The 23,067-nt window shown below is 40.0% G+C and overlaps 1 protein-coding gene across 2 annotated transcripts in view; it reads left to right on the top strand.

Annotated features, from left to right (window-relative positions):
* rars1 (arginyl-tRNA synthetase 1) overlaps positions 1–23,067 on the top strand; it is a 52,814-nt gene that overhangs the window by 22,054 nt on the left and 7,693 nt on the right. For both annotated transcript variants that reach the window (XM_072590517.1, XM_072590515.1), the window contains 4 exons: positions 5,483–5,603; positions 9,909–10,038; positions 20,915–21,019; positions 21,409–21,587. In XM_072590517.1, the coding sequence (XP_072446618.1) occupies positions 5,483–5,603; positions 9,909–10,038; positions 20,915–21,019; positions 21,409–21,587 (535 nt within the window). The remainder of the gene's footprint in view (positions 1–5,482; positions 5,604–9,908; positions 10,039–20,914; positions 21,020–21,408; positions 21,588–23,067) is intronic.

Here is a 23,067-nt window from a genome sequence, read left to right on the forward strand (position 1 = left end):
GGGGATTGATTCCTGGACAAATTCTAAGATTAGGTTTGAGAAGCTGAGGTTGTTTGTTTTCCTTGGATCAAAGGAGATTTGACACACTTATTCAAGAAAAGTTTATTTAAGGTAGATTTGAGAAAAGCCTTTTGCATTAGCTGATCATACAAGGACTAGGAGAAGTACATTTTAGATTTGGCAGGAGATGTAACTTTGAGATGTACAAGATATTGAGATGCACAGATAGAGTGGTTAGACAGAGACTTTTTCCCATGAAAATATCTATCATGAGGGGGCATAATTTTAAGATAATTGGAGGGAGGTTCAGGGGAGATGTCAGAGGTTGGTTTTTTACACAGTGGTGGATGCGTGGAATGCCCTGCCAGCAGTGGTGGTGGAGTCAGATACATTAGGGATATTTAAGCGATTCTTGCATAGGCACATAGACGTTAATACAATGAAAGGCATGTATGTTACTCTGATCTTAGAGTAGGATTAAAAGACTGAACACTGAGGGCTGAAAGGCTTGTGCTGTGCTGTACTGTTGTATGTTCTATATAGGGGGCTTGATGAGGAAGAATTTTATTTTACAGTTGAGTTGTATGACCTGGAACGTGCTGCCTACGAGGGCGGTGAAAGTGGAGACAGTCAATAATTTTTAAAAATATTCAATGGGCTTTTGAGGGAAACAAACTTGCAGTAACATAGGGAGCGTGAATGGAAATGGAACAGATCCTGTTGGCAAGGCCTCAGTGAGCCAAATTACCTCCCTTGACATGATAGTCTTGTGCACAATGTTGATTATTGTTAAACTTAAGATTTCCAGTGTGTACTACCTAGTTTCACAAATGAATTGTAAGTTACAGCATATGAATTGAAGTTATTTGGGTATGAAACATGCAACAGTTAGCTGTGTAATTTCTAAATTCAGAGTAGAATCAAGTATGACTTACTAACTTACCTTTCTTAAACTATCAGTCCTGAGCGTATATCCTTTCATACAAGCTTAAATAGAGTACATGTGTGTATAAGCCCATCGTTTGCTTATGTTACTGTAATGCTGACTTATTTGCCTCATATGAAGGATTATTTCTTGTTTTTCAATTTCAATACTGAAGTAGCTGGTTGCCTGGAAATGACGAGAAACCAATTCGAATTGGGCCAATCAGTTTGAATTATTCCCTGATAAAATACCAAATTCCAATCAAGTTTGAATTGAGTATATTGATAATCTTAAAAGCCAATGACACAATCTGATGCTCTGGCATTATGACCGGGGGGAAATTGACCAGTTGGGAGGAGTACTACCAACCCCCAGTGGATAAAAGATTGCCTGAAAAATAGCTCTTTTAAAAGTAACTTTTTCGATTAGTAACCTATGAAGCAGAATCCCTAAGGAAAAGAAGACACGTAGAAGAACTGAAAGCTGCTTGGCTTTGAGATAAGAAGTGTTGTTTTGTAAATCTTAATTGGGAGTTTTATCAGACTAGTATTATAGAAGGGAAGGTAAAAGATAGGTTAGAGTAAGGACTTGTACATGGTTGTCAGTTAATTATTCTCTGTTATATTTAAAGTTGTTAATGTTTACTTTAAATAGTTCTTGGTCACTTGAACTTTTACAGATTGCTGCATGGGATAAATCTTTTCTGTGTTGCTGGTTTTAAATTAAGCAGGAGGGTTTACCCCATGTTGAAACATAGTTAAGATGTCAATTCCATCCTGTTAGCCCATAATCCTGAATCCCTTGTCTATGAAACCAATTATTTAACAGAGCCATAAATGAATTCACTGTCATAGTGAATGCTTTGTGAAGAAGAAAATTCTCAATGTGTTCCATTTTTTTCCCTTGGTGTGTGGACTCCCAAGGTTTGTGTATGACATTGACTTCCAAAACTGGAAGTAACTGTGCCAGTACGCCAATCAGCGTAAAACCTTGGAGGAACTACAGACTGGCTAAATGGCGCAGAGCTGAGAGTGAACGTTAGTAACTGTCTGAAACAAAATGTTTTTATTTCTGCCTTAAGAGTCAATTTTTGTTTATTTTAAACTGCATTCTCCAGTTCTAATTTGATTTGATTTGTTGTTGTCACATGTACCTGAGTACAGTGAAGAGTTTTGTGAGCAGTGCAGACAGATTATAACATAAGAGGACATTCAAATCATGTTTAGACAGAGTTACGGCTACATGGGAGGTGCACAAAAGCAAGATCAACATTAGATTTGAAATTAGTGCGGTCCATTCAGCAGTCTGATAACAGCAGGGAAGAAGTTGTTCTTGAACCTGTTGGTACATGTGGTCAAGCTTCTGTATCCTCTGTCTGATGGAAGAGGTTAAAGAGAATATTACCAGTGTGGGAGGGGTCTTTGATGTTGGCAGCCTTCCTGCCACAATGAGAAGTGTAGATGGATCTTTCCAGAATCCACCATGTTAAGGTCCCCTTTAGTTTTCATATGTTCCGTAATCTCACCTCTTCTAAACTTCAGTAGGCATAGATCCAATTTATTTAACCTTCACAAGTTAAGCCCTTCAACCCACAAGTGAGTTGAGTGAATCTTATCTGAACTGATTCTAACAGAAGAATCCTTTTTAAATAAGATCATTAGAACTGTACTCTAGATCTGCTTTAACCATGGCCCAGTCTAGTAGCAGAAGATCTCTCTGGTTTTTATATTCCATTTCCCCTTGCATTAAATACAAATAGATTAGAGTGGTGCTGGAAAAGCACAGCAGGTCAGGCAGCATCCGAGGAGCAGGAAAATCGACGTTTCAGGAATTAAATACAAATATTCCATTTGACTTTCTAATCGCTGCATACTGACGTTTTTGTGATTCATGTACCCAAGTCATCCAGATCTGTCTGTACTACAGAGTTCTGCAGTCTCTTTAATTGTATATCATTCTTCTGTTTCCTGTCCAAGTAGATGAGTTCACATTTTCCCATATTAAACTTCCACCTGTCAATTTTGTTTTCCCTTTTGCCCCAACTTATTCTTCCATCAACAATGGGACAATCACATCTCTGCTCTTGATCACACTAAGCATCAAAATGAACAAACATAATAAATTCTGCTACCTTTGGTCCATGTCATATACCACATACTGGCATGGAAAGAACAGCTACTGTCGGTCACCTCATGAAAATGCTAGTTGCTGAAGCCAGTCTTCTTAGGGTCTTGTAAGTGAGTGATTTAAAGCTATCTTGAAAGAAAGCACAACAGTTTTCATCATTTACACCATTACCACACTTCCTTGGAAAGCTAAGAAAATTCAAAATGTACATAATGACTCTTACCAGTTTACAGATGCACCAGAGAAAGCATCCTGTCCAGTTGCAACACAGCTTGGTATCGCAACTACTGTGCCCAAGACTGCAAGAAATTATGGAGTCATGAGCACAGCCCAGTCCATCACAAAAACCAGCCTTCCTTTGTTGACTCTGTCTGTACTTCCTGCTGTCTTGGGAAAGCAGCCAACGTCATTAGAGATCCCTCCAAACCCCATTATACTGTCTTTCACCCCTTTCCATTGGGCAGAAAACACATACCAACAGATTTCAGAATAGCTTCTTCCCTTATGAACGGACCTCACATAGAGTTGATTTTCCTCTGCAGCTGTAACACTATATTCTGCATTCTGTTCTATTACCTTGTACTTACGAAAGGTATGATTTGTCAGGATAGCATGCCATGCAATACTTTTCACTGTATCTTGGTACATGTGACAATAATAAATCAAATCAAATCTTCCATGTATTGCAAATGTGGAAAATTTGATAAAGAAGCAAGTCAACAAAAAGTAACACAGAATGCATCAGAGACATAGGTTGTGATCTAAATGTATTCAAGTGTACATTGAGAACCGAGGGTGTGTCAAAGTGAAAGAAATAGTTCTGTGTCTTAAGCTTCATTGAAAGTCACAGCAGGTCCTGGACAGAGGTCAAAAGGGAAACAAGATAGAAAATTAAAATAACAAATGACAGGGAGCTTGGGGTCATGCATAGCCTGTGCAGAGGTATGCTTCAAAAGATAACCCATTCTATGTTTAATCTTACCACAGTAGAGGAGGCCACATTGTAAACAGTGAATGCAATATAGTACGTTGAAAGAAGCGAGAGTAAACTGCTGCTTGGAAGGAGTATTTTATAGCCTTGGAAAGTGAGATTAGAGAAGCTGAAAGGGCCAGTGTTGCATATGCACAAGAAGGTGCCACAGGAACGGGAGGTAATATTAGGGGTGACAGCAATAGACCAGTGTGTCACAGAGGGAATGGTGAAAAAGGAGGGCAGTAGAATGTATAAAAGCAAATTACTGTGGATGCTGGAATCTGAAACCTAAAGAGAACATGCTGGAAGATCTCAGCAGGTCTGGCAGCATCTGTAAGGAGAGAAAAGAGCTGACGTTTAGAGTCTAACTGACCCTTTGTCAAAGGGTCAGTTAGACTTGAAACATCAGCTCTTTTCCCTCCTTACAGATGCTGCCGGGCAGTAGAATGTGTTTGCTAGTGGTACCTCGCTGGACCTGCTAAAAATGGCAGGGGAAGATCCATTGATTACAGAGGCTGGTGGAGAGAGCCTGTGTCATGGTTCTTGGAGACTAGGAAAGAGAGCAGGGGTGTGGGAAATGAATTGGAGTTGGTGGAGGACCTTGTTAGCTATGCTGGGTGGACATCCTTGGTTAAGCCCAAGAAGTTATGGAAGCTTGCACCATTAGAATATTTGGACAGAGATGTTAAAACTTAGAGTGGCATGCAGTCCTTACAGGTTGTGGGAGTATGTAGGTTTATAATAAGTTAGTAGCCTATTTGCAGAAATGGAGATAGAGAAGTTGAGGAAGGAAAAACAACAGAGATGGACCAGCTGATGGTGAAAGGGGGAACTGAAATTTGAAAAAAAGGTTAGTGAAATCTTTCATGATGAAAGCAGAAGTTGACTCTGATTCTGACCAGAGTATGCTGGAAAATTAGATGAGAGAGAGGTCACCAGTAGTACTGGGATAATGAATTTTCCACAAAAAGGGTAGAATAATAAATGTTTTGCATAGCTAGGACCCATTTAAGTACCTGTAGTAGCATCTTTTATTTGGAGAAAGCTTGAGTGTTTTGGCATTCATCAGGCAAAACAACTTTGCAGGCTCACGTAAGATAGATGTCACATACTTATGGAAGTTGTAACACTGATTATTACACCTGGGAAATGCGTGGTGATGACAGTAGAAAATGGTGATCTACATGCTCTACAACCTGTGGCAGAACCTGTGTCTCATAGATTGGTCTCATCAACTATCAGCAAAAGTGCAGGATATGATGCTACCGCATTTCCAGTGTAATTATGAAAGGTTGTTAGCCACGCCTAAATTAATATAGTGCTCTGTCATCTATGACCCAGCTCACTGTAGCCAAGGATACGAAATGCATCATGATAGAAAGCAAGATTTTGTCACACTTTTGTAATGCAGTTTCATTTTACAATGCTTTTTATATTGCATCTTTTGTTAATTTCAGGCTAAATCATGTTGGTGACTGGGGGACACAATTTGGTATGTTGATTGCACACTTGCAGGATAAGTTTCCAGATTACCTGGTTGTTTCCCCTCCGATTGGAGATCTTCAGGCCTTCTACAAAGTAAGTTGCATCTGATGTTGCTCAGGCTGCTTACTCTGCTTGCCCATTTATACACCTCAGCTTGACAAAGTAATGTTACAATAGTTGACCAGCCATGCCATTGTTCAGGTATAGAAATGAAATAAAGTTTTATTTTCTTCTCTTTCTATTTGCTTTTTCCATGCAAGGCTTCCATTTTCTGATATTACTTCTTTGACTTTCTTGGCATAAGGAGTGCTTATATTGACACAATATTTTAAATTGCAATGTTTAAACTGCTTCAGCCTTTTGCTTTCCCTTGCCGTATTCCTTGTACTTTGATCTTTTAAATCATCGAGACATGATACTCTAGCAAAGCCATTGTTTATTTCGAATCCTGATCTGTCTTTGAGAAGCTGTTGGTGAGACGATGGCTTGAAATGTTACATGCCATATGGTGAAACTGCTGCCATAATATTATTGGGTAGGGAGTTTCAGACTTTTGATCCAGTGATAGTGAAGGATCTGTATTAGATGTCCAAAAATAAAATATGTGGATTAGAGGAGAACCTGGAGGATGATATTCCTGTGCATCAATTGTGCTTTTATTTCCAGGTGTTTGAGCATGTAGATTTAGAAGGGAGGATATCAATAATACTGTACAGCTGACATTTCGAAGAGGAGCATTAAATCAAGAAGTGCAGCTTTCAATGCTCTAGAAATTGATTTGAAGTCGGTGTTGTTTTGAGACTTGTAACGTCTAATAAATAATGACTTGTGGGTTAATTAGATTTAAGCATAAGTCTGAACGAGGCAAAACATGCAGACGAAAATGTGATTTGGCTTGATAGACCTGTATGATGCTTATAAGTTATAGATGGTACTAGATCAAGACCTTGAGAGACTCGTTAATTGCCTATTGTTCCACCCAAAAGGTTTACAAGAATCCTCTGGGGATGGAGGTAAGGGTGACTGTTGGGTTCCTAAGAAATGAGGAACAAGTTTGTGATCTTTTCAAATATCTGGTTTCATTTCTTATATGTAGGTTACACAGTTGCAAGTTGAGAGCTGTGCAGCAACAGCTTTAATCATGCTTTTTACATATTTTTACTTGATCCTCCCCGAAATTGCAAATAATAGTCAGGACATTCTATTAATCTATTTCACATTATCTTCCTGTAACATACTTGCAAACTGTTCCCCACACCACACCGACAATGTCTAGGCAACAGTTTGTTTGGCACGTACTTCCATTTCTGCTTCGAGCACATCTCCTTATTCTCGACCACATCTGCAAGTTAGCTTTTTACAATAGCCTTTGTAAGCTTAACTCTTGCTTAATCACACAATTTTCAATGTACTTCACAGTGACCTTCCTCAGTATCCCTCCCACAATGTCCTAACTTAGGTCATCATCTCTTTATCAAGGCCAGTAAAGGGTGGCGACCAATGCTGGCCCAAGCTAGCGACAGTAAAGAAAATAGAAACTTGCCATGTGTCAGTCAGAATAACTTATTACACTTGTCTTTCTGGCGTGATGTGCTGAGTAGGAACCCAATGAGAGGAAAAAAGTCAATTTTATGACAGAATGAGTGGTTAGAATGTCACAAAAATGTTACAGTATAGAAGGAGGCTGCTTGACCCATCATGTCTGCATCAACTGTCCGTATAAACATTATTTATTTCATACCATTCTCCCCCACTTTTCTCCATACTCTTGTTTCTCTTTAAGTAATCACCTTGTACTGCCTTGAATGCCTTAATTGAATCTGTCTTTAACCACATGTCCAAAGAGTGCATATCAGGCCCGTATTGTATCCCAAAGCAAATGTAGACCTTTTAAAGTATTCAACAGTTAATTAATTTAAATTTTATCTGCAATGAAGCATTTTGCTCCATCAAGCCATCGTTTAGTTACATTAAAGCAGATAGTCTTACATTTTAAATGGACAGTGATGATTGTGTTCAATTCATTATATAAAAGTAAGCTCACTCGGGTGACCATAATCTGGGAAACAGTTTATGATTGAAATTATAGGATGAGATTTCAATTGTGTCCCTGTCACTCACTCATTATATAAAGCAGTCTAATGTGTCTGTATAAATGTTATACCTGTTCATTTTAAGCTGAGTGGAACATATCTCTTTGTGACGATTACCAAGATATTGCTGAGCTAGAATGCTCCATTGAAATGTTGGATTTTGCTGTCTTTGCTGAAAGATTGTTAGTTATATGCTGACTGCAGATTACTGGAAGTTAATCTTTTATTATTGGGACATAATACTGCCTTACATTCATAAAATTACATTGCATAGAATGTGCAACACAGCAATAGGCTATTTTTACTATTTATGAATCTCCTTCCACCCCTCCTAAATTAAACTTGTCAGCATAGTCTGTTCCTTTGTCCCCTACAAGTTTATCTAGCTCTTGCCACACTTTGTCATCACATATTCCACATTCTAACCGCTTGCTCTGTCAAGAGGTTTTTTTCTGAATCCTGTATTGTATTTATATTGAGCTATCTCATAATTATGTCCCTTGGTTTTGGTCTTGCCTGTAAATAGAAACTTCTCTGTTCAAAGTTTGTGAGAAGATTTGTAGCTCGAGTGCTCGTTGTTGTGGTTCTGTTCGCCGAGCTGGGAATTTGTGTTGCAGACATTTTGTCCCCTCTCTCGGTGACATCCTCAATGTTTGGGAGCCTCCTGTGAAGCGCTTCTGTGATGTTTCCTCCGGCATTTATAGTGGTTTGTCTCTGCCGCTTCCGGTTGTCAGTTCCAGCTGTCCGTTGTAGTGGTCAGTATATTGGGTCCAGATCGATGTGCTTATTGATTGAATCTGTGGATGAATGCCATGCCTCTAGGAATTCCCTAGCTATTCTCTGTTTGGTTTGTCCTAGAATAGTAGAGTTGTCCCAGTCGAACTCATGTCGCTTGTCATCTGAGTTTGTGGCTACTAAGGTTAGCTGGTCGTGTCATTTTGTGGCTAGTTGGTGTTCATGGATGCGGACCATTAGCTGTCTTCCTGTTTGTCCTATGTAGTGTTTTGCGCAGTCCTTGCATGGGATTTTATACACTACATTGGTTTTGCTCATGCTGGGTATCGGGTCCTTCGTCCTGGTGTGTTGTCTGAGAGTGGCTGTTGGTTTGTGTGCTGTTATGAGTCCTAGTGGTCGCAATAGTCTGGCTGTCAGTTCAGAAATGTTCTTTATGTATGGTAACGTGGCTAGTCCTTTGCGTTGTGACATGTCCTCATTCCGTTGTCTTTCCCTTAGGCATCTGTTGATGAAATTGCAGGGGTATCCATTTTTGGCGAATACGTTGTAGAGGTGTTCTTCTTCCTCTTTTGCAGTTCTGGTGTGCTGCAGTTGTGTTGTGGCCCTTTTGAACAGTATCTTGATGCAACTTCTTTTGTGTGTGTTGGGGTGGTTGCTGGAACTGACAACTGGAAGCGGCAGAGACAAACCGCTATAAATGCCGGAGGAAACATCACAGAAGCGCTTCACAGGAGGCTCCCAAGCTCTGAGGATGTCACCTAGACTGGGGACGAAACGTTTGCAACACACATTCCCAGCTCGGCGAACAGAACCACAACAAACTTCTCTGCCGATCCTATGCAGCCCTCCCATGATCTTAAATATCTTTGTATTGCAACCTGTTCAGTATTTCCTGATCGATCTAAGTTCTCAATTTTAGGCTCATTCTGGTAAATGGTACTCCAGTGGCACTAACATTTATGTAGTCCATATGTAGCAATACTTTGGGTGGAATTTAACAACAGTTCTGTGCAAGGTTACAAAACCTGAGCTTGTCATAAAACTTGACTGCTTTTCAGTCCTATTCCACCAGTTATCCTCCACTTAATTCAATGTCAGTTTTCTTTTAAAGAAAGGCTCTTGCTTTATTATACCCACTATTTGAGTGTTGCATTAAACGAGCATGCAAACTAAAAAGTAGGGTCAGATCATAGCTTTCCAGTTTGTGTTTTGAATTTTACATTCCTGTCTTTCCCCTGATTACCTTAGATGCTTGTAGACAATGGAATCAATTTACCTGTGCCTCAAAAAATATTCAGTGATTCTTCCCCCCACCATCTGACGCAAAATTCCAAATTGGCATAACCCTCCGAAGAAAATTCATTTCTACAGCCAGCTTGTCAATCCATTCAGAATCTTATATGTTTCAAACAATTCATCACTTAATCTTCTGAATACTGTGGAAGCAAGCAGAGACTGTCCACCCTTTCCTCATAAGGCAACCTGTTCAACCCAGGTTTCAATCCACTAACTCTCTTCTATGCCCTGTTTACTATGTTTGAACTTTTCAACAATTGTCCTATGTTTACAGGAATCCAAAAAGAGATTTGATGAAGAGGAGGACTTTAAGAAGCGGGCGTATGTGTGTGTGGTACAACTGCAGAGCCACAATCAAGAAATTATTAAGGCTTGGAATCTGATCTGTGATGTTTCTCGGAAGGGTAAGTTAGAAATTGAGAATCAAGAAAGGAAAAGATTAGCCTGGATTTGACAAAAAAAATGCAAAACTCGAACCTTTGTGGAACATTAGAGGAAATTTTTAGATTGACAATTGAAACTTTTTAAGCCATAGTTCTTTACAGCTTGGAGGTATCAAAGCATCTGGATCGGAGATCCTGATAAATATAGATTAGGTACAAATCAGCCATAATTTAGCTTAATGATGAGGTTAGAAGTGACATGACACCCGGTTATAGTCCAACAGGTTTATTTAAAATCACAAGCTTTTGGAGCATTGCTCAGATTTCACTTGATGAAGCAGCAACACTCTGAAAGCTTGTGATTTCAAATAAAGCTGTTGGACTATAACCTGGTGTTTTGTGACTTCTGACCTTGTCCACCCCAATCCAACACTGGCACCTCCACATCACAGCTTAATGATGGAAAAGGCTTGAAGGGCTGAATGACTTCTTTCTTTTCCTATATCCCTGAAGTAGCATTTGTCAAAAACAGTGCCTGTCTCCTAGTGTTGTTTCTGTTTTTGTGAAAAATCCATTTTTCAAGAGAGCATATCTGATTAAATTATCATGAAATTACTCACATGGTACTTACAAAACAATGCATTGATTTGTTAAAGGAGTAATAAATCTTTTCCTCTCACCTTAAACCTAGGCCCTCTAATTTTGGACTCCTCCTACCCTAGGAAAAAGCCTTTGGCTATTCATCCTATCCATACCACTCATGATTTTATACATCTCATGTGCTCACCTGTCAGTCTCCGACGCTCCAGAAAAAAAAGCCCCAGCCTGTTCAACCTCTTCCTATGATGCAAACCCTCCAGTCAAGGCTATATCTCTGTAAATCTTTTCTGCACCCTCTCAAGTTTAACACCATCCTTCCTGTAGAAGGCTGACCAGAATTATACACAGTGTTTGAAAAGCCTCACCAATGTCCTGTACAGCTGTGACATGATATTCCAACTCCTGTGCTCAGTGTGTTGACCAATGAAGGCAAGCATGCCAAACATCTTTTCATCACCCTGTCTGCTTGCGGCTTCACTTCCAAGGAACTGTGCACGCCTCAGGGCTTCCCATTAAGCGTATAAGTCCTGCTCTGGTTTGTCTTACCAAAGTACAACATCCCACATTTATCGAAATTAAACTCCATTTGCCACTCCTTGGCTTGTTGACTGATAAAGGTGGTTTTGTACTTTGAGATACCTTCAGTGTCTGTTATACCACCTATTTTGGGGTCATCTGCAAAATTGCCAACCAGACCTCCTATATTCACATCCAAATAATCCATGTAAATGAGGAAAAGCTGTGGACCCAGCACTGATCCCTGTGGCTCACCTCTGATCACAGGCCTCCAGTGAAAAGCAACCTTCTACCATCACCCTCTCTCTCCTATCTTCAAGCCAATTTTGTATCCAGTTGGCGAGCTCCACTTGGATCCCATGTGGTCTAACCTTACTAAGCAGTCTACCATGCAGAACCTTGACGAATGCTTTGCTGAAATACATTTAGACAATGTCTACCACTCTGCCTTCATCAATCTTCTTTGTCACCTCTTCAAAAACTCAATAAAGTTAGCGAGATACAATTTCACATGTACAAAGTCATGCTGACTCTCCCTAGTCAGTCCTTGCCTTTCTTAATACATGTCAATCCTGTCCCTCAGAATTCCCTCCAACAACTTGCCCACCACTCACCGGTCTATAGTTCCCTGGCTTTTTCTGACAGCCTTTCTTGAATAGTGGCAACATAATAACCAACGTCCCAGTCTTCACCTCACCCATGGCTGTCAACGATACAAATATCTCAGCAAGGGAACCCAGCAATCTCTTCCTTAGCTTCTCACAAATTTCTGGGAAACACCTGATCAAATTCTGGGGGTTTATTTAACTTTGTGTTTTAAGACCTCCAGCATCTCAGCTTCGGTAATATGTACTCCTTTCAAGACATCTCTATTTATTTCTCCAAGCTCCTGAGCTTCAATGTCCTTCCAATACCAATACAAAATATTTGTTTAGTATCTCGCCCATCTCCTATGGTTCTACACATAGATGACCACGTTAATCTTTCAGGGGCCCTGTGCTCTCCCCAGTTACTCATCTGTCCTTAATGTACTTACAGAATCTCTTTGGATTCTCTTTAAAGAGATTCTATAGAGAGATTAAGGGCAAGAGTGTTCTGCTTTTTATAATTTTTGTGTCTCATGGACATGGAGGTGGGATCTTAGGAAGTCATCTACTATGGAGCATTGGGAAAGACTTGATAATTTGTGGTTTCATAGAACCATTGAAAAGATGCAGCTTAGAGTAAGGCCATTTAGTCTATCGTGATTGTAAATAAACTAACCACCTATTCTTATCCCAACACCTAGTTTGTACTCTTGCAGATTACAGTATTTCAGGTGTAGATCCAAGTTCCCTTTAAATGAGTTGAGGATTTTTTTTTACGTCACACACCAAACCTGTCAGCAAACTCCATATACACCACTCTCTGATGGAAATGTTTCTCCTCATGCTCTCTCATCTTTCAACAATCACTTTCAATCTGTGCCCATGGTAATTGAGCTCTCCACTAGGGAAAGCAAGTCTTACTTGTCCACTCTAACTAAATAACTCATTATTTTGTACACTTCAAAGTTACCCCAAAACTGCCTCTGTACTAAGGAAAACAACACTGTCCATCGAATATTTCCTTAAATTGGCAATTTTCAAGACCACCACATTCTTATAAATGTCTCTGTAGAGCAATTATGTCATTTTTAAAATAAAACCAAGACAGAGGAATTGAAGTAGACCATTAAGCATATTGGAGGAGAAAGTGAGGACTGCAGATGCTGGAGATCAGAGCTGAAAATGTGTTACTGGAAGAGCGCAGCAGGTCAGGCAACATCCAAGGAACAGGAGAATCGACGTTTCGGGCATCAGCCCTTCTTCCTGAAGAAGGGCTGATGCCCGAAACGTCGATTCTCCTGTTCCTTGGATGCTGCCTGACCTGCTGTGCTCTTCCAGCAACATATTTTCAGCATTAAGCATATTGACCTAGCTCTGCCATATATTGAGATCATGTCTGCTCTGACAACCCTCAACTGCATTTTTCTGCCCTTCATGACTGTTAATCTCCCTACTGATTAAAATCATTCTCTCAGCTTATTGAATATACCTTACAGCCCCCTGTGATGAAGAATTCCTTAGATTGACCACCTTTTTGGAGGGAAAAAAAGCCTGCTCATCTCTCCCTCAACTTGGTGACCCCAATCTGAAATGACGCTTTCTAGTCAAAGAACATAGAATACTTCAGCACAATACAGGCCCTTCAGCCCATAATGTTGTGCCAAGCATTTATCTTCATCTAAGATCAAGCTAACCTTTTCACCCCTCAATTTACTGTCATCCATCTGCTTGCCCAGCAGTCGCTTAAATATCCCTAATGTCTCTGACTCGATTACTATCACTGGCAGTGCATTCCATGACCCACCACACTCTGCATAAAGAACCTACCTCTGACATCTCCCCTACACCTTCCTTCAATCACCTTAGAATTATGACCCCGTGTGATAGCCATTTCTGCCCTGGGGGAAAAGTCTCTGGCTATCTACTCTGTGTCTCGTTACCTTGTACACCCCTATCAAGTCACCTCTCTTCCTCATTCTCTCCAGTGTGAAAAGCCCTAGCTCACTCAGCCTCTCTTTATAAGACAAGCCCTCCAATCCAGGCAGCTTCCTGGTAAATCTCCTCTGCACCCACTAAAGCATCTACATCCTTCGTATAATGAGGAGACCAGAACTGGACACAGTATTCCAAGTGAGATCTAAGCAGGATTTATACAGCTGCAGTAAAACCTAACAGCTCTTAAACTCAGTCTCCCTGTTAATTAAAGGCAACACACCATGTGCCTTCTTAACAACCCTATCAACTTGGGTGGCAATTTTGAGGGATCTATGTACGTGGACCCCAAGCTTCTGCAGTTCCTCTACACAGAATCCTGTCTTTAGCCCTGTATTTAGCTTTCAAATTCAAACTTCTAAAATGAATCACTTTGCATTTATCCAGGTTCTAGATTCTTCCAAAATAGCAACAACTCTTCACAACAAGCCTGTCAAATCTTATAAGAATCTCATTTTAATAAGGTTTCCTCATATTTCTGAACTTAATTTCTTTTGGGCCCAAACTACTGAACACTCAATCTCTCCATACCTGGGGTCAAGCTGGTCTACCTTTTTCTGGACAGCCTCCAATGCCAGTATATCTCCTTTTAAATAAGGGACCCCATGATGTGGAAGTGCTGGTGTTGGAATGGGTTGGACAAGGTCAAAGGTCACATGACACCAGGTTATCATCCAGTCAGGTGACTTCACCTGATGAAGCGCGGCATTCTGAAACCTTGTGATTTCAAATGAACCTATTGGGCTATGACCTGGTGTCATGTGACATGAGGGGAACAAATTGACTGCAATATTCCAGGTGTGATCTGTCTAAAGCCTTGTGTAATTTTTAGCAAGACTTCCTTGTTTTTCTACACTGTTCCATTTGAACTAAATCTCAATCTTCCATTTGTCTACTCTGTTATCTCTGGACACTGGATGATGTTTTTATTTTGTAGTTTATGCATGAGGATCCCCAAATCCATCTGTGCAGGACTTTTCTGCAGTCTTCCTAACTTTAAATAATATTCAACTCTTCTAGTCATGCTGAATGTGGTGACCAGAACTGTATGCAAAATTCCAGTTATGGTCTAACCATACTTCTTATTTTTTTTAATTCATTCATGGGATGAGGGTGTTGCTGACTAGGCTGCATTTATTGCCTGTCTCTAATTGTCCAGAGGGTAGTTAAGAGTCAACAACGTTTTTGTGGGTCTGGAGTCGCATTTTACATGTAGGCCAGATCAAGGAAAGGATGGCAGTTTCCTTCCCTAAAGGACATCAGTGAACCAGATGGGTTTTTCCAATAATCAACAATGAATTCGTGGTCATCATTAGATTCTGTTATGGGCCAGGCAAGCCTCCTTGAAAAATTTCGAGAGTAACCCAGACCCTAACTTCATTAGTTGTTTTAAGCAAGTGTTTTCAGGATATTTCAGGAGTAATGCAGCTGGTCAAACCACTTAGTTTTAAACAAAACAATTTATTTACAAGGTTACTGAAAAAGACACAAACAAAAGAGAACAGAATATAGAATAACTGAACCTATCCGAAAACCCAATTGATTATCCCAGTTTAATGATGCTGTGCCAAATACTTGCAACAATCCCCATAAATACCCCTTGGCACAAAAGATAAAATAAACACAGGGTCTTACAGGAGAGATCTGAGAGAGGGAGGATCAGCGTGGGTCTGTTTCTTTGGATCCAACAGCTTCACAATGACTGCTTGCTCAAACCAAACCAAACCAAACCAGAGAAAAGCTGATGCATGTTTCATACCAAATGGCATGACTTTATACTGATACAGTCCAACTGGTGTTGCAAAAGCTAAAATTGTCTTCGCTGTTTCAGACAAAGGTACCTGCCAATATCCTTTGAGCATGCCCAACTTAGAAATGCAAGTTGCTTGGCTGACCTTTTCAATACAGGCTTCCAAACGTGGAATTAGAATTTTCAGTCTTTGTAATGGTATTGACTATTGGGTACCATTTGGTTTTGACACCATTACTATGGGTGAGCTCCAGTCACTGTAACTCACTTTGATTATGTCGTCTTGGAGCATGCATTTAATCTCCATTTGAACCTGTGCCAACTTTAGAGGGTTATGCCTATCAGGATGTTGCTTAATGGGAACAGCATTTCCTATATTTACATCACGCATAATTAGGTTAGTATTTCCCAGCTTATTTCCACATATCTCTCCAAGCAATAGTCATAACTCTTCAGGTCATTTGGAATTTCGTCTGGAAGGTAACTCAATTTATCCCAATTTTTGACAACCTCCTCCTTGTCCAGTTTAATTTGAGGAATGTCCAATTCAGAATCCTGTAAACTTGGTTCTTCACTCTGTATTGTAACCAATAATAGTCTCCTTTGGCTTTCCCTCCCTTCAAAATATCTTTTGAACACATTCACATGACATATTCTTAGAGATTTATTTCTGTCTGGAGTCCTTTGTCAAATAGTTCATCTCACTCAATCTTCTTTCGACTTGATAAGTTACACTAAATTTTGCTTTTAAAGGTTCACATATCACTTGAAGTAACACTAACACCTTATCTCCGAGAGCAAAATAGCAAATTTTTGATTTGTTGTCTGCTTCCTGTTTCATTGTATGCTGTGATACTTTTAAATGCTGCCTAGCCAACTCCCTGGTTCTATTTAATCATTCTCCAAAATTTGACCCATGGTCAACATATGTGGTCTCCGAATTCTGACTTACCAATTTTTTCTCGATCAATTTTAGCGGTCCTCTCACTTTCATGCCCAAAAACTAATTCAAATGGACTGAATTTGGTCAATTCATTTGGTGCATCTCTGATCGCAAAAAGTACAAATGCAATTCCCTTATCCCAATTGTCTGGATAGGCTTTACTGTAAGCCCTCAACTCGATCTTTAATGTCTGATGTACTGATTACCACTTTTTATTTGAGGTAGAGATCCTACACAATCAATTCAGACTCTTGCAAAAGGTTTCTCAAATGCAGGAATAGGTATTAAAGGTGTGGGTTTTATTACTGCCTGTGGTTTTTCAATCACGTAACATATATGACATGTTTGGCAAAATTCAATTATATCTTTGTGCAGTCTTAGCCAGTAAACCAAAATGTTTTTGTATTTCAGCTTGTTTTTCTCACTCCTAAATGATCCCGTAGTGGTAGCTCGTGTGCTACCTGCAACACCTTTCTATAACCCACTGGCTATACAACTTGATGAACTTCTGCCCGTTTCTCATTTGACCGAATATTTGATGGTCTCCATTAAGATATGTTTAAGATAGTAACATTCAGGGATAAATTCAGATTATATTTCTGTGTATGCCTTTTGATACAATTGCTTTAAATTTTCATCTTTCCACTCTGATCTCTCTCCTGTTTCAACTGGTTACTCTATGACCTCATTACCACTCAGTCCGGACAAATCCCAGGATATGTGTCCTGTCATAGTTCACTTGCCTGAGTTTCCACTGGCTTTTGAACGATAGTATGCAGCACTTCTACCTGTGGACCATCTATATCGTTAGCAAGGGCATATTGTATTCCTGGAGCTGAGAATTTGTCCAGTACTCCTACCATGATTTCTCCATTCATCACTGGACACTCTAACCTCACTCTACATAATTGAGCACTTCTGGTCTCACCATGAGTTCGCATTACTAACATCTTTTCTGGCATAAGCCCTTCTGAGTTACATACCTCCTCATCTTTCAACATCAAAGATTGAAACGATCCTTTATCTCTTAATATTGTAACCTTTTTACCTGCTGCTCCTGGCCAATGCGAGTAAACTTTACCTTCACAGGTATATGATCTAAGAAGGTCTGGCACTTCTTCCTTAAGCAATCTCTGACTAGTTGTACATTCTGATGCAGCTTTCTAGCCTCCACTGTGGTTTCCATTACCACTCCAACAAAATTGACTGGCTTATCATGTTTCCTACATCAGGCTTCCCAGTGCTTTTCCTAACCCCCCCACCCCCCAACACAGTGATTTCATGTGGCCTACTTTATTGCAGTGAAAACATCAGAGCTTTTTAATTTCTCTTTCCCCTTCAAGGATTTCTTTTTTCCCCTGTGGTAAGTTATCCTTATGATCTTCTTCGAAAGCTACCTTTCCGTTTCCACTTGAGGATTTTCCTTTTTTCCCAATTTCTATCTCTCGTGAATTGAGATTTGATTTTGGAAGCCAAACTTTGATTTATGGACCAGCTCATAATCGTCAGCCATTTAAACTGCTAGTCTTGCCATTTAACTCTATAATCTTCCACATGAATTCTCACTACTTCAGGAAGTGAATTTTTGAACTCATCGAAAATAATTGACAGAGGTTAACTCTATTTTTAATGCCCTTATCCACCTATCAAAATTACTTTGATCCCTTCAAACTCTGTGTAGGTTTGACCAGGTTCCCTTAGATTGCTGAAATATTATAGGCTTTTGGCACAAGTTCATACCCACTTCAGATGGCTTTCTTCACCACCTCATATGCCCCAGATACCACCCCTAATAGTGATGCAAATACCTCACTAGCTCTACCTACAAGTTTTGTTTGGATCAACAAAACTCACATGGCCACCGGCCACCACATTTGTTTCGACACCTTTTCAGATGAGATGACAAAGGCTTCCACATTCTTTTCATCAAATTTAGGCAATGCTTAAATGTATTTAAAGTTTCTCACCAGGTTTTTGGCTACCATGGGTTTGCTCTTCCTAACTCTCTTCCTCAATATGCTTACCTTAAGCATTCATCTCCATCATTTTAAGCTGACTTTCTTGTCTCAGTGCCAATTTCTGAAGTTCAGTCTCTCTCTCATCCTTTCCTTTCTCTCCTTTTCTCTCTACTTTTAATTGTAATTGAAATCATTTCATTCCTGTTGTCTTTTCCTTGTCTTTTCCCTCTAACTCAAGCTGTTTTATCTTCAATTGAACTGTAGCCATCTCTAAAGATTCTGATGGTGTTTCCAGCAAATTTGAATGCTGAGCTATTGCTGTAATTATCTCTCCCTTCCTCACAGAAGGAAGCAGCTCCAACTCCAGCTTGTCTGCTAATTCCAGCAGCTTGGCCATAATCACCTTTTGCAAAATACCAATGTCACTTCTTCCACCCCCAGAAAACTCTTGGTGACTGAAAGAGCCGTTGCTATCCCAAGCAGTGTTTAAACCAACCGAAATCAACACCTGGAACGAAAGACAGTAACACTTACACTCGCTGCTTTCGAGTCCAGTAACCTTAATCCCAGTTTGGAACTATAGAACAAATCCTACAAAAAGCCCCCAATCTGTTATGGACCAAGCCAGCCCCCTCGAAAAATTTCAAGAAAGTAGCCCAGACCCTAACTTTGCTAGTTGTTTTAAACAGGTGTTGAGTGGATATTCCAGGAGTGATGTAGATGCTCAAACCACTTAGTTTTAAACAAAATAAAATTTGTTTACAAGATTACTGATTTTTTCTAAAACTTGAAAGCCTTTTTTTCTGAGGCAGTATCTGTTTGCTATAATCAAATTGGCCCTAAAGTCCTTCAAACCTAGATCTTACGGAATGACTGCTTTTATGACCTCTCTGGGGGAAACAAAAGTGCCAAGGACAGCATAACCTTGTTAAAGGAACAGTATTGTCACAATTCTTAATTCCAGATGTTTGTTGAATTCAAATTCAATTGCCATGATGGGATTTGAACTCTGGTGCCCAGAATGTTATCTGGATCTCTGGATTAAAAGTCCAGTGATAATACCACCAGGCTATCGCCTCCCACTTTCTGCTCTTGTATTCAGTACCCTGCCCAATACAGAGGAACCCCGATTATCTGAACGAGACGGGTGGACAGGATTTTGTTTGGATAATTGATTCAGTGCCTCTCTTCTGGGATTCTTGAGTTTTCTGAAGTTTGCTTTTTCCTTGCTCTGTCTGCCTTCCTCCCTCTGTCTGTCTTGGGGTTTGTTTTTGAGCAGGCACACACTTCAACATTGCTGAAGCCCCCCCCCCCTGCTGCTGCTTCACTTCAATGGGCTTGACAGAGTGAGCACTTGCTATGTCTGCACCCCATTCAGGAGACTAGGTAGTAGCACACCACGCAACACTGCATCCTCCAACCCCCCAGCCCCCCCAATGGAGACGGCAGCTGGACTGGATACCAACAGCAAAACTGTTGCTGCCACTAGCGCGCGCACAAAAAGCCAACATGTTTTGACAAGTTCCCACTCTCTGCCCTGGAAGGATAATGTTGGAGAGATTATCTGGGTCAAGGGTTTTAGGGTACGCCCCTGTGTAGAACTCTTGGGAGAGTGTGGGGAGAGGGAGACAGGACGGAAGGTCAATCATTTGGAGATGGTTCCTGGGCTCTCATCGACGTCCAGGACTGTTTTCGGCAGCATTCCAGTAAGCCGACTTCACTTCAAATAATTGTATACGAAAGACACGATCAGTTTTGACAACACCTCTTTGATGTAATATTTCTATCGGGACCTTGAGATCTTCTTCAGATAATCCGATATTCAGATAATCGAAGTTCCTCTGTATAAGAGTGAATCCCAAATTTTGCCACATTATCCACTTGTCCTGCCATCTTCAAGAATGTGTCTCCAAGGTCTTGACATACTTCTACCCCTTTCAATATCTTTCTACCTGTTGCTTACCCACTTGCTTTGTCTGCCCTCCTCAAATGCATAATGTTACACTTCTGTAGATTGAATTCCATTTGCCAATTTTTCAACCATTCAACTGAATGTACATCTTCCTGAAGTTCTCATAGGTATTGCTTATAAGGTCCCATAGGGTGAGTTGAGTTATTTTTTGTGCATTAGTATGATCAAGTCTCATCTTGAAAGTTCTTTAATTGCATTTGTGGTGGGGATTATAGTCTTGTTAAGTAGGAGGAGCTTGTAGATCTCATGGCATCCAAGTCTTCTTAGACTAAAGTTTTGTTTATTACCATATGGATCCCCTTGGCTAAAATGGTGTAGTTCCTCAAGTGTGTTGTGAAAGAGGAAAGGTTACAGTTGTCGAGATGCTTACTTTGAGCGAATCTGGGCTCTGAGGTATTTAGTAAAGCATAAAAGTTGACAGATCTATTTATTTCCCTGGGATACTTTGTTTTTCTCACTGATATGGGTGTTCTATTCTACACTTTGTGTTATTGGTTTACAGCACTTGTTTTCCAAGTTTGAGTGATTTTCAGCAACAGCTGCCAACGCTTTGTTCTAAATTTGTAAATTGTTTCCCAGAATTCCAGAAAATTTATGACTATCTGGATATAAAACTGATTGAAAGGGGAGAATCGTACTATCAAGACATGATGGTTGACGTTGTAAAAATGTTTGAGGAGAAAGGTAATCGTGAGACTGGAATGTGGTAATGCTGGAGCTCCTATTAAATAAAATTATTTTGAAATGTTTCTCTCAATTTTTACATTTTGCACACAACTTTCTAAATCTATAACTGCTTTTCAGAGTTTGATTTTTACGGTCCAAATGTTACTCGTTCGCATTAATTGAAATTTGCTGTTCTATTTATCTGAAATCTTTGTTTTATATATTAATTAAAAAAACAATGTAAAATAAGGTGGAATGTAATGAAATCTAGCTATAATGATAGGAGTAATGAACCATTCCACGTTTAACTATTTTACAATTATGTGAGGAAATATAACCCGCTGAGCTTTGTTTTGTATTATTGTCATACTGAAGACAAAAACCAGGTTTCATCATTTTTCTGACAGGTCTGGTCCAACTCGACGAAGGCCGAAAAATTGTTTTTCCACCAGGATGCTCATTGCCTCTGACAATAGAAAAATCCGATGGAGGCTACACATATGACACCTCTGACTTAGCAGCTCTGCGACAGAGGATTTTTGATGAGAAGGCTGATATGATCATCTATGTTGTGGATAGCGGGCAGGTAAGTTTGATTCTCAGGCACACTGCTACACTTTCATCTACTCATTTGGGATTTCAACTTTGTTACTTCGAAAGTAAACTTGCAGATTGCTGGATTGCTCAGTGAGCTGAAGATTAGAAGCAGTCATAGGCCATTTGGCCCATTTCATCTGTTGCCTATCTTTGAAGTCAAGACTGATCTAATAATCCTCAACTCAACTTTCCTGCCTTTTCCTCATAAGCTAACTATTGATTAAAAATCTGTCCATTTCAGCATCAAATGTTCTTAATGACCCAGCATGCACAGCCCTTTTTGGAAATGCAACGCAATCTGGACAATTTCTAGTTTTGGCTGACAGATGGCAAGTAACATTCATGCCACACAAATGCCAGGCAATGATTATCTCTAATCAGAGATAATCTAATCATTTCCCTTTGAAATTCAATCGTGATGCCATCTCCAACTATCAACATCCTTAGGACTGCCATTGACCAGAAACTTGCCATTGTGTACAATCTACAAGATTGCACTGTAGAAGTTCACCAAAGATCCATAGTACCTTCCAAGCTCAAAGGACAAAGGCAGCAGATACTTGGGAACACCACACCTGCAAGTTCCTCCCTCAAGGCCACTCTTCCTGACCTGGAACAATATTGCTGTAGATCTGTGTCACTGGATCAATATCTTGGCTGTCCTCCCGAAGGGCATCGAGGGTCAACTGGCAGCGTGTGAACTACAGCAGTTCAAGAAGGCTGCTCATCATCACCTTCTCAAAGGCAACTAGGGACCAGCATCCCAGAGTGAATTTAAATAAAAGTATTCCATACCCTAATTAATCACTGAGTGAAAATGTTTTTTTTTGCATAACACTTGCTTCTTTTGCATGTCTTTTCAGATCTATGCCTACTCCTTATTCCTTTTATAAATGGGAACAGCCTCTTTCAATGTACTGTATTCAGCCCACTCATGATGTTGGAAACCTCTATCAAATCTCCTCTCAGTCACTTTCTCTCTTCGAAGAACAATCCCAACTTCTATCTGAAGATGAAGTTTCCCATTGCTAGAACAAGTATTTTGAATTGCTTCTGCACTCTCTTCATGTATTCACATCTTTTCCATAATGTGGCACCAACAACAATACTCCAGCTGACGGTGAACAAGTTCACTATCACCTCCTTGTTATACTCTACGTCCGTAATAATAAAGTTGATGATGCTGTATGCTTTATAAACTGCTCTCTTCACTTGCTGTGCCACTGTTTAGTGATCTGTACACATATGCACCCAGGTTCTTCTGCTTCTGTACCAAAACATATAGATTTCTTAAGGGCAAATTCCCAACTCAGCAAAGTCCAGGACCAGAGCGTATAGTTTCAAAAAGAAAGGGGTGCCAATTTAAGGCTGTAATAAGGAGGAATTTCTTCACCGAGTCTTTGGAATTCCTTGCCACAGAAAGTTGTGGGGCCTGAGTACTTGCTAAAATCAATAGATTCTTGATCAGC

This window comes from Chiloscyllium punctatum, chromosome 20, assembly GCF_047496795.1.
Source record: "Chiloscyllium punctatum isolate Juve2018m chromosome 20, sChiPun1.3, whole genome shotgun sequence".
NCBI lineage: Eukaryota > Metazoa > Chordata > Chondrichthyes > Orectolobiformes > Hemiscylliidae > Chiloscyllium > Chiloscyllium punctatum.